The sequence below is a fragment of the Lepidothrix coronata genome, unplaced genomic scaffold (genome assembly GCF_001604755.1).
Source record: "Lepidothrix coronata isolate B3197 unplaced genomic scaffold, Lepidothrix_coronata-1.0 Scaffold364, whole genome shotgun sequence".
NCBI classification, from domain to species: domain Eukaryota; kingdom Metazoa; phylum Chordata; class Aves; order Passeriformes; family Pipridae; genus Lepidothrix; species Lepidothrix coronata.
In genome coordinates this window covers 195,630-207,606 of record NW_016690544.1, presented here as the reverse complement: position 1 = coordinate 207,606, position 11,977 = coordinate 195,630, and the positions used below count along the sequence as shown (strand labels likewise).

The window sequence follows — 11,977 nt, the reverse complement described above, 5'->3', positions numbered from 1 at the left end:
GGGGGTGATGGATTGGGGGTGATGGATTGGGGGGTGATGCAGAGGGGTGCTGGATTTGGAGCCTCTGTGTGTCCTGCCTTTCTGGCAGTGACCCAACTGCTCTGATCAATAATGTGATGCTTATTTAACATGATATTTATTCACTGCACAGCAGTGATTTCACCCCTCCAAGCCTCTGTTTCTCCTGACTCCCCTGCCTGGAGCAGCACCGAGGCTGTGTGACCTCCCCTGCCCTGCTTCCAAGAACATCCCCTTTCCCAAACTCCTCCAGCTTCCTGGTAAAGGAATTCCAAGGAAATAGTTTTAGATTGATTGTTTTTTTTTTTTTTACCTTATTAGACTTTATTTCAAATCCAAAGGAGATTATGCCAACATGGAAGTACCATTAGGACATGAGAGCCCAGAATAAAATCAGCTTTCTCTGTATTAAGGGGGAGCTGTAAAGCACATCCTCAGCTCCCTCTCCTCTGTGGGAGGGAAGCCTGATTCCTTGAGTGAGTACATTAAAATGGTTCCATAACTGTACTAAAATATTAAAAGAAAACCACAGGTGTTGAGCTGCACAAAGACCTGGATTGTTTTCCCATGTTCACAGTCACTGGGTGTCCATCAGTGCCACTCCAGGGGGAAACACTGCTCCAAGAATAAAGGCACTCCAGAATTCCCGAGGAACGTCTCACAAGCCAAGGACAAGTTTTGTGTCAGGTCTTTCTGCTCATTTAAAAAACCCAGCAACCCGACTGTTCTGGTGCTGGACAAATCTCTGAGGGGAATTCCTGGGCTATGTGGGAATGCTGAGGGAGAACGGGCAGCACACACTGAATCCCATTGGCATCTGACTGACAGCAGGTTCAGTGCTTGGAATTCCAGGATAGATCAAACTGGGCCAGACAAGATCTACCACCATCAAACCAGAAACCAGACGGTAAAAAATCCAACAGCTGATGTTTTGGGAGGCTGTTTTTTCTTGGTTTGCCCGAGGTTTTTATGAGTGAAAGTTTCTGCCTTTCTCTTCCATTGTACTTTTCCCCCAGACACTTCCCAGCAGAGCCCAGGAGAAGCCCTGTCCCAGCCTGTGGCTCTGCTAGAGCAGCCCTGCTGTCCCCATTCAGTCAGTGCTCAGCCCCCTCTGGAACCACCGGGGTGGGTTTGCTTTGTTAGGAAAGCGACAGACACCCGAAACGTTGGCAAGGAAGTGATTAAAATTAGGAAGCACCAGATTAGGAAGCACCAGAGCCATTGCTGCACCTCCTGGGAACAGCCTCAACATTCCCGTTTGTGGCTTTCTCTGGATTTTATTTGAATCTTTACCCCTGTGAGGCCATGAGGGGAGTGAAGGGAACGCTGTCCGTGCTGTGGGTCAGCCAGGGCCCCCCAGCTGTCCCCTCCAAGGACATCCATGGACGTGCTGCTGCTCCTACTTCCAGTAGATCTTCCCAGCCTCCCCCACTCTCACAGCACCGCTGGCCACGAGCTGCAGGGCAGCAGGGAAGGCCCTGTGCTCTGCCTCCTTCACCCGCTCCGCCAGCGTCTGCTCCGTGTCGCCCACCTTCACCGGCACCGCCTCCTGGAAAATGATGGCTCCGGCATCCACCTCCTCCTGTGGGAACAGCAGCCACGGTTGGCAGGGAAGGGCCTGGCTGGGGGACACGGCCACGCCCAGCTGCCTCAGGGACACTGTGTCACTGTGTCACCGTGTCACTGTGTCACCGTGCTGGGACACCGGGTGGGGCTGATGGCAGGAGGGCGGAGAAGGCGCTGGAGCCGATTTTGGCCCGGGAAAGATTCAAGGGAAAGCAGGAGGGAGCAGAACTCCAGGGAGCAACCACTGTGCTCCAGAACACACCAAAAGCCCTGTTGGGACAGGAGGGGCTGGACTGGGCAGGATGGTGGCATTTCAATCCAGAGGGGGGAATGAGCCAGGCCCTGGACGGAGCTGGGACAGGGATCCAGCCGTTCCCTGGGGAAGATCCCTACAGGTCAGGGATTGTTCCTCAGGGCGCTGCCACACACAGAAACCCCAGGGCAGGGCCCAGAGGAAGGGCTGCAGTTTTCCCTTCTAGCTGGAAAAATAATTTCTGCCTCTTTATCCAAGGGAAAGGAAAAATCCTGAGGAGAGATTCCAGCAGCAGTGGAAGGGGGAGCAGGAGGAGGGGAGCCGAGTTCCCCTGAGCTGAACAGAGTGGAACAAAGGCTCTCCAGCCTGATAAAAACGTGTCTCTGAAGCTGAGACACCTCTGGGGTTGGTTTGATGAAGTTCTGACCAACAGAAAGTGTCACGTTTTCCTGTTCCCACAAACATGGGATCACTCCTTAAAAAAAAATAAAAATCCCAGCTTCTCGTGACACTTCCAGTGGGTTTTTCAGGGTTTTATTTTTGGGGGTTTTCTTTTGTGGTGTTTTGGTTTTTGTTTGTGGGGTTTTTTTGTTTGTTGTAGTTTTTCCTTTATTTTGAAAGCAACAACCAAGGCAGGTTGTAGGATAAACTCCAAGCAGCTGGGGCCGTGTTCAATAAAGATTTCGGCTTAGCCAAGGCCTTACATGAATTAGTCCCCCCACTCCAAAGGGTGGAAGGGAGCAGTGGGCTGCTCAGGGAAGAAGTTCCCTCAGGGAAAGCTTAAACTCCCGGGCAGACTCTTCATTTCCAGTCCCCTCTGCAGGGACAGCAAACTAAGCCCTGCCCTGATCTCTAAAATCCCTGTGAGGCAGAGACAGACTGCTCTGAGTGCACGAAGGAGGGAAGGGGGTCAGACTCGAGGGTTTGGGGTGTTCCAAGAGGCTCTGGGGCGGGGCCTGGAAGGCTGCTGGGAGCTGGGGCCCAGGGGGAAGGGAGGGACTCACGGCCACGAAGTGCACGGTGCAGCCGGTGACGCGCACGCCCGCCTGCAGCACCAGCCGGTGCGCGTGGGCCCCCTTGAAGGACGGCAGCAGGGACGGGTGGATGTTCAGGATCTTCCCTGCAAAAGGACAGGGGAGGTTACTGGCCCTCAGCACTGACCAGGGTGTGCAAGGCCCCACAACCAACAGAGGCATCAAATCACTCGTGAATAGGGGTTTTCACCAGTTTTGGTGGCACTGGGATCCAACACCCAAAGTGTTCGGGGGCCTCGCTGGTTCCCAAGTACCGGGGGCTGAAGGACATTTCTCCAGGGATTAATAATGATGGATTTATCAATGCAGCTGTCCCTTCCCTCAGCATCTTGTTCTCCTTTGATCCCAGGATCCCTGAGGTTGGAAAAGCCCTCCCAGCCCATGGATCCCCCCTGTGCCCCATCCCCACCTTGTCCCCCAGCCCAGAGCACTGAGTGCCACGGCCAGGCCTTCCTGGGACACCTCCAGGGCTGGGCACTCCAAACCTCCTTGGGCAGCCCCTGCCAAGGCCTCACCACCCTTTCCAGCAGGAAATTCCTCCTCCTGTCCAACCTGAGCCTGCCCTGGCACAACTTGAGGCCATTTCCCCTTCTCCTGTCCCTTGTTCCCTGGGAGCAGAGCCTGACCCCCCCCCACTCCAACATCTTTCTCCCAACCTGGGGCAGTTCCAAACCACACAACAGACCCCCCAGGACAAGGCAACATTTCTTCAGCCTGGACTTTCCCTCCATACCTGTTTTGGCTTAATAAAACCCAACAGCTCCTCCATACAGGAGCCCTTCTCTCTGCCCTTCCCAAAGGCACCTGTGTCTGCCACTGCTTTCCATGGGGATCCCAAAATGGATAATGGGACCTCCAAGGACCAACCAGGTGGTGATGACCCCGGGAGCCCCCACCTTCCCCTGCCCTGAGAGGGGGGAGAATCTGAGTCCCTCTCTAGCTGTGAGGTAAAGGTTGGTCAAAGGTTGGACTTGGTGATCTTGGAGGTCTTTTCCAGCCTTAATGACTCTGGGATTGTGGGAGGGAGAGGGGCAGCCTGTGCCCTCACCACTGGGAGGAAACCTTTCCTTCTGGTAGCCTTCCCCTGTTCTGCTCCTGCTGCCTCTGTGACAGCTCCTCCTGCCTGTTCTGGCCCAGAGTGAAGCCCAGACAAAACCCCTTTTGAAGCAGCACCATCTGCTTAAAACTGGTAACCAAACTGGGTTACCTGCTGCTTGAGTCAAAAAACATCAGGGGCAGTGGCTGAAAACCCCACTCTGCACTTCTGCCTCAGTTTCCCATCAGAAGCTGCTCCAAAGGAATGTTCCCCTCTGCTTGGGTTTGTTGGGGTTTGTTTTACTCTGTCCTGTCTGAGAACATTCATCAGTAACACTGTCAAGCTGTTAAGAGAGAGTTTCACAACTCCCTTCACGCTCCGTGTCCTTGTGACTGAGAGAGAAAGAAAAAAGGAGCAGCTTTTACCAGAGCTCCATTCAGTGCTGGGCATTCAAAAAACGAGTTTAACCCCCCTGTACTCAGAAGGTCTTTCCTTTTGCTCTCAGTTTTACATGAACAGCAAACCCTGCCTGTGCAGGGCGACCATCAGAGCTCTGTCCCTAAATCAGAAGGGACTAAACCCTTTATTTGCATGAGATTCTGCTCTAGAGGAGGTTCTTTTCCATCCCCCACATGGACCCTCCACTCCAGACACATCTGTTGAGTGAGGGGTTCTCTCTCCTAATCCCAGCTGCCCATGGGCATTGACACCTCCTGGGCTCTGAATGGACAACCAAAACCTGTTCCCCCCACAGCTCCCAAACCCCAGGAATGGCCCCAGGAACACCTGCTTTGCTCCACTGCTTTCAAAGAGAGGTTTGAAAAGTAGTTCAGGTGTGAAGTGTCCCAGACACACCCAGGGGAACACAAAAGTCACCATGTGAGCAATAAAAGCTGCCAGGTCCAGGTGCCCAGGCAGGGACTGCTCTGAGCAGGAGCTGCTTGAACAACCCTGAGCCCAAAGCAGAGCAAAGAGCAGCAGCTCTGCGTGTTCAGGGCTCCCTGGAGGGAACAGGGAGAGAGGAGAGGAAGGGGACAACCAGGGGTGGGAGGGCAGCCCCTGGAGCTGTTCCAGCCTCTCAAAGACCTGGAAAAACTGTAGAAGAGGAGCAGAGTGGAGACACTGTGAACATTCTGGCTAAACAAGAGTTGATCTGCCACCACTCACGGCCTCAGGCAGCTCCTGAGGGGTCTGGCCAGGTTCTGCTATCCCAAACTGCAGTGCTGCCCAATTTGGTGGGTTTACACAGATCCAAAGCAGCTCCTCTGTCAGGAAGGAATTCCCAGGGGCTGGAGGATCACCTCTCCCCAGCCAACACCTGCCCTGCACCTCATGTTTGCAGAGCTCTAAAGTCTTCACAGCCTCTTTTTAAATATTTTCTAATAAATCAAGGACTACAAGACCCGTCCTCGCCCTTGGCCTCCTTAAACCCCTGCACAAATGAGAGAGGGAAGGGGGGAAACTCTGCCTTTCCTCTCACCCTTTTCCTTACAGGGTGGAAGGGTCTCATTTCATGGGATCACAGCAGGGTTTGGGTTGGAAGGGGACCCCGGAGATCTCCTTGTTTCCTGCACACCCAGAACTAACCCGCTCCTTTCTCCACCTTTCTTGCACCGTGTTTTCCCTGATGACAAAGTGCTGCTGTTTAAATGCCCCCAGCACCCAGCTGGGCTCACCTTCCCACTTCTTGACGAAGGGCCCCGACAGGATCCTCATGAACCCCGCCAGGCAGACGAGCTCCACTGAGAACTCCCGCAGCACTCGGTCGACGGCGCAGTCGAAGTCGGCGCGGCTGGGGAAGGCCGTGTGCTCGATCACCTGGAACCAAGCACAGGGACGTGGGCACGGGCAGCCCCAGCAGCAGGAACAGCTCCTGGATGCACAAACATTCCCTCTTTGCTCCCAGCCACGGGAGGGACCCTCGGAAGGAAGAGGAGCTGGGCGTGGGCAGGCCCAGGGCAGCGGCCCCGGCGCTCCGCAGAGCTCAGCCCATCCGAGGCCTCTGGGGGTTTGAACCTTGGCAAAAATGGCACCACAAAACCTTGAGAAAAAGGCCGATGCCAAACTCCTAAAGCAGCCCCCAGTGCAGACCCAGGGAATCACAGAGTCCTGGCAGGGACTGTACAGCTGGGTTAGGGTTGGGAGGGACCTCAAAGCCCACCCAGTGCCACCCCTGCCATGGGCAGGGACACCTTCCACCAGCCCAGGTTGCTCCAAGCCCCGTCCAGCCTGGCCTTGGACACTTCCAGGGATCCAGGGGCAGCCACAGCTTCTCTGGGCAACCTGGGCCAGGGCCTCATCACCCTCCCAGCCAGGAATTCCTTCCCAATATCCCATCTGACCCTGCCCTCTGGCAGTGGGAAGCCATTCCCTGTGTCCTGTCCCTCCATCCCTTGTCCCCAGTCCCTCTCCAGCTCTCCTGGAGCCCCTTCAGGCCCTGCAAGGGGCTCTCAGGTCTTCCTGGAGCCTTCTCTTCTCCAGGTGAGCACCCCCAGCTCCCCCAGCCTGAGTTCTGTGTTTTCCATCCAGGATATATCCCCTAATTTAGGCAGGAAGAAGGCAGGACCAAATAACTGAAAGCATCCAGTCTCTTAAATAAAAGTACCTGTGAATCCCCACCAGAGTCACCAGAACTGCTCAGGTGACCATCAGCTCCCCCACACTCCAACTTTATTCCTCAGAAAACCCGAGGGTTGGAACTGGATGAGCTTTAAGTTCCCTTCCAACCCAAAGCAGTCTGTGACTCTGTGATTCCATGTCTGCTCCTCCCCTGCACACCATGGACTTATTTCACTTGTGACTTTTGTGTCCTCCCAAACAAGAGCCAGATCCCAAAGTTAAGAGCAAAGTTAAAGCTATTAGCAAATTATTAAAGTTAACAGCAAAGCTTTGGGCCCCAATTTCCCAGTGAAAAAGGACTGGAAAACACTTCTAAGTCAGAACAGGATCATTTCTGATCTGTAATTCGAGAGACAAGGCAGCCCTGGATCCATGGACACCAAGGGAATGAATGCTGGGGAGCCTGAAGTCAGTGGAAGGTCCCACTGAGTGTGACCTCTCTATTTTATTCAATTGAACCACCACATTATTTTAAAGCTCAACTCAGATAAAACAGGATGTTCCTTTAGTGTCAATGCACTAAAGTTAAATAAATGGCAAAGTTTAAGCTGTGGCTGTGAAGGTTTTGTGCTGGTTTAATACAAAAGTGCTCCCCAAAGCACCAGGATTGCTGGCAGAGCAGGAGAAAAGGAGGCATTTTGTTTCCCCATGTTAGTTTGCCCAAGGGCACAAATTCCTGACAGACCAAGGGAGAAAAGCCAAGGCTCCCTGTCCAACCACCTCTTATCCCAGAAAACTCCCAGCACCTTCCTGCTGGAGTCAGAGTTAGTGGGGGCTGCTTTTCCAAGAGGGAAATGCTCACCCTTGTAGGGATCCCAGCTCTCTCAGCTTTCCTCAGCCCCTCCACCCCGGGCTTGTTGGACACCACCAGGACGATCTGGGCAAAACTGGTGCTTTTCTTGGTGCTGTTGATCAGGGCTTCCAGGTTTGTGCCTGGGGGGAAAGGATTCATGGATGTCAAGTCTCTCCTGGAGAACAAACCCAGTGAGCAGCTGGGAGAGGTTTTAAATAAGCAGCAACGTGGGGGAGACCAAAGCAAACAGCTCTGATGTAACATTAATCCTGCTTTAATTGATCTCACTGAGCTTGACTGGGACAGCTGAAGGCTCCAGGGCCTTTCCTGGCAACTGCACTTGGAAAGGGGAACTGATAGCACTGGAATGATGGTCTGAGTAAGTGGGAATAATCAGGAAGCAGGAAGAAATCCTGCTCTATCTGTGAAACGATGGTGCTGTTCCACAGGGCACCCCAGGGGTGTTTGGGTCTGGACACGGGCAGGGATTTGGGGATGAATTGAGCACAGATGCAATTCGTGGTTTGCAGCAGAGGTTAAAAATCCTCTGTTTGTGACCGAAATTAATCCAAGGGCAAAACCTCTCCTGCCTGTTAGAAGCCTCTCAGAGTGTCCAGGGAGAGCTCCACAGGCTTGGAACCCCAGCTGAATTCCTTCCCAACAGTCTGGTTCACAGGGGGGTAAAGAGTGTGCTCCTCACCTGTTCCAGAGATCAGGACAGCCACCTTCACCTTGCCTGCCTGCATCCTGCCCTGGAGGTGGCTCTGCACAGACAGGGACCTGCTGGCCTGCAAGGCTCGCTGCAGATTGTGGACTTGAACACTGTCGGAGCCTGAGCAAGGACAAGGAAACACCCAAACCCAACAAAACAACATGTAAATACAGGGAGGAACAGAAAGAGGAGGAAAGTACCTGTGAAAGAGATGAATGGAATGAAATGTCATTTAATATCCCAAGAAAAAAGTCATGGAGGTGCCAACGAGGAGATTTGCAGCCGATCCCCAAGAAGGGGGAATTCAGCTCTGCTTTTTTCTTATTTTCCCAAGGAAAAAAAAAAGTTTAACAACCTTTTTGCAGGGGGACAACCTTCCCAATGAGCCAGGCTGCCTCGTGTCTCTGGACATCCTGCAGGACCTGCTGAGCCACCTCCTTCTGCACCACCAGCACGGCCCCGATCCCGCAGTTGAACGTCCGGGCCATCTCCTCCTCAGACAGGTTCCCTTCCTTGTGGAGCCAGCTGAAGATTTCAGGGATCTTCCAGGTAAGAGCATCTGCAGGGAATTGGAAATACAAACCAAGAGTGGAAATCACTACCAATGGACAAACAGTAAAATTACTGGGGTATGAAGAGGTAAAATCTGTGACAAGAGTCTCCCTCTGCCCTCAGTTCCCCCCGGGTGAGGGTGAGTTCCAGCAGCACAAAAATGCTACTGGACGAGGCACTGGGAAGGAGCTCCAAGGACAGGAAGTTTGTTTCTTGTCATGTTCTCTTGAAAATGGTTCTATCTCATTTCTACAAAACCATGGAATGGTTTGGGTTGGAAGGACCTTAAAGCCCATCCAGTGCCACCCCTGTCATGGGCAGGGACACCTTCCACCAGCTGCTCCAACCTGGCCTTGGACACTTCCAGGGATCCAGGGGCAGCCACAGCTTCTCTGGGAAACCTGTGCCAGGGCCTCCCCACCCTCACAGCCTGGAATTCCTTCCCACTATCCCATCTAACCCTGCTCTCTGGCAGTGGAAAGCCATTCCCTGTGTCGTGTCCCTCCATCCCTTGTCCCAGGTCCCTCTCCAGCTCTCCTGGAGCCCCTTTAGGCCCTGCAAGGGGCTCTCAGGTCTCCCTGGAGCCTTCTCTTCTCCAGGTGAGCACCCCCAGCTCTCCCAGAGCAGAGGTGTGAATACACACAAACATATACATTATATATATATATACACACAGGTCCATATTAGTGGCACTGGGGACAAGTGGCAGAATGATTTACCTGCAGTTCTGGAGTTCAAACCTCAATCTCAGCTCCCTTATTTTATTCTCCAACCCCCAGAACTCTCACAACCTACAGTGAGTCATTTCCCTTTCCACACCCCAGCTTCTCCAGCTGGGAAAGCCTCTTTCCAGCACACCTGAGCAGATGGTGGTGAGGGTGAATTATGCTGAATAGCAGGAGATGTATCTGAGCCCAGAACCCCCCCTGAATGCCAGCTGAACACCTCATGAGTATCATTTAATTAGCAATGACTTCGTGGGTGATTGCAAATGGCAGCAGCTCACTTGGGATTGCTTTTAGGGTTGTTTGCTTTATGCAAGTATCCTAAAAAATCCAATCCCAAGCACCACCAGGGGAAGGGGCGTCAGTGGGGAGCAGCCTTTACACTGCAGTGTTCTGCCTGGCCCTGGTTCAGGTCCAAGGCCAGACTCAGCCATTTCCAGACAGGTATGTCCAGCCCCTACCCCTGCACAGGCTCCCACATAACCCACAGCAACAGCAGGACCTGCCCACAGCTGTCTTGTCACCTCACCTAAAACGACACCGAAGGAGTCTGGGAGCACTCTGGGAATGTTTTCCAGCAGCCCCCCCCCAGTGATGTGGGCAAAGGCCTTCACGTGGCCCGAGCGCAGCACGGGCAGCAGGGTCTTGCTGTAGAGTTTGGTTGGGGTCAACAAGAGCTCTCCTGGAAGAGGAGGAAAAAAGACCAGTTACAGCACAGAAAAAAAGGCTAATCACCATAAAATGGGGGAAATTAGTGCCCACTGTGCTACAGAGAGAAGCCCAGTGTTCTGCCTTTCTTAGCACACAAGTAGCTGTTTATCCCCCTCCCTCCATTTATTTCCTGCACACGTGACCCACAGGAGACAAAAAGAAGACGAAAACACCTTAAAGATGGAACTCATTTTTCCTGGTGCCTTTGAAAAGCTGCACAAGCAAAGGCCCAGCCCAAAGAGTCGTGTGAAGTGTTGGGAAGCTCAGGCTCCAGGCAGTACCTAAAGTCTGGTCCCCAGAGGCACCAACGGGAGAGGAGAAGTCCAGGGAGGACTTTTCCACGATCTTCCTGACGAGGCTGTAGCCGTTGCTGTGCACCCCAGAGGAGGCCACCCCGATGAGCACGTCCCCATCCGAGATCCTGTCCAGCTGGGGCAGCATCTGCCCCCTCTCCACGGCCCCCACGGCGAACCCGGCCAGGTCGTACTCCCCGGGCGGGTACATGCCCGGCATCTCGGCCGTCTCTCCTCCTGGGGAGCCACAGAACACACGGGGGGGTGTTGAAAAGCCACAGGATTGCAATTTCCCCAGGTTTCAAGCTCAGGAGACGTTCACAGACTGGTTTTTTTAATTACAGAATCCCAGAATCCCAGCCTGGTCTGGGGTTCATCTTGTCCCACCTTCCACTAGACAGGCTGCTCCAAGCCCTGCCCAACACTTAAATCCATATTTAATGAAGTTTGTGCACATCCAGGCAGGAGAGGAACCCTCAGCCCCTGGCTGGGATGTGCTCAGGGTTGCTGAGCTGAATATTCAGCTGCTGCAAAAACGCCTTTGCAGTTAGAAAGTCTCCCGTTGGAAATCCAACCTTGCCAGTGCAGCGACTCCATCCCGGGATCTCACACAGCAGGGCCTGTGCTGCCCCATGAATGGTCTGGTTGTGTCTGATAAATGGAGAGAACACCTTAAAACAAACATAAGGCTGACCAAGAGTTCATGCAGCAAAAAAATAAACCAGGGCATAAAGAGCCTCCTGTTCAGAGCTGGTGAACGGCCCCAAAAGGACACATTCCCACTGAGAAAGGACTTTGTCCCCAGCTTTCCTAAGGAATTGGAAAAAAAGACAGAATTACCTAAAGACATTGGAACTGTCATTTTTTTGCCTCAAAGGTCTTTTTTGAAACATCATGGTCATTCCATGCGTCTGATTTTACAAAAAAAGAAGGAAAGGCAAAAAACTTTGTGAGGAAACAGAACTCTCTGGGTTTCACTGGTTTAAAATTGAACCCTGTTTTGAAGTCCTTTCATAAGAATTATACAAAAGAATGTGGGTTTCACTGACCTAGAAATACTTTCTTTGAGTTGAGCAGTGGTAAGGGTGTATTTTTAATGATTCCAGAAGGGAAATATTGTCTTGTGTTGGTGGCTAACCAGATCACTGGACAGCAGAGCACACACAGAACTTGGCAGTAAAATACTTTATGTACTTGTATTCTAGGGCTGAAAAGGAAAACATCTAAATTTGAGTCTTAAACTTTGGAATATGTTCATTTTGGGGAAATCATCTTGGTTGGAAGCTGATCAGAGGAATGGAGCAGCTCTGCTGGGAGGAAAGGCTGGGAGGGCTGGGGGTGTTACCTGGAGAAGAGAAGGCTCCAGGGAGAGCTGAGAGCCCCTTGCAGGGCCTAAAGGGCTCCAGGAGAGCTGGAGAGGGACTGGGGACAAGGGATGGAGGGACAGGACAAGGGGGAATGGTTTTCACTGCCAGAGGGCAGGGATAGATGAGATATTGGGAAGGAATTCCTGGCTGGGAGGGTGGGGAGGCCCTGGCACAGGTTGCCCAGAGAAGCTGTGGCTGCCCCTGGATCCCTGGAAGTGTCCAAGGCCAGGTTGGACGGGGCTTGGAGCAACCTGGGCTGGTGGAAGTTTATCTGTCACCTCTGTTCCCCATCTCCCAG

General features: G+C 52.9%; 1 protein-coding gene across 1 annotated transcript in view; it reads right to left on the bottom strand.

The window, feature by feature from the left end:
* Window positions 1-1,243: 1,243 nt before the first annotated feature.
* The window catches only part of GART (phosphoribosylglycinamide formyltransferase, phosphoribosylglycinamide synthetase, phosphoribosylaminoimidazole synthetase), a 27,230-nt gene continuing 16,496 nt past the window's right edge, over window positions 1,244-11,977 (bottom strand). The window contains exons 14-21 of the mRNA XM_017838846.1: window positions 10,301-10,613; window positions 9,838-9,990; window positions 8,387-8,590; window positions 8,020-8,151; window positions 7,329-7,459; window positions 5,584-5,725; window positions 2,842-2,957; window positions 1,244-1,600 (exon numbers count right to left, since the gene is read on the bottom strand). Coding sequence (XP_017694335.1) covers window positions 1,418-1,600; window positions 2,842-2,957; window positions 5,584-5,725; window positions 7,329-7,459; window positions 8,020-8,151; window positions 8,387-8,590; window positions 9,838-9,990; window positions 10,301-10,613 — 1,374 coding nt within the window. The 3' untranslated portion in view covers window positions 1,244-1,417. The remainder of the gene's footprint in view (window positions 1,601-2,841; window positions 2,958-5,583; window positions 5,726-7,328; window positions 7,460-8,019; window positions 8,152-8,386; window positions 8,591-9,837; window positions 9,991-10,300; window positions 10,614-11,977) is intronic.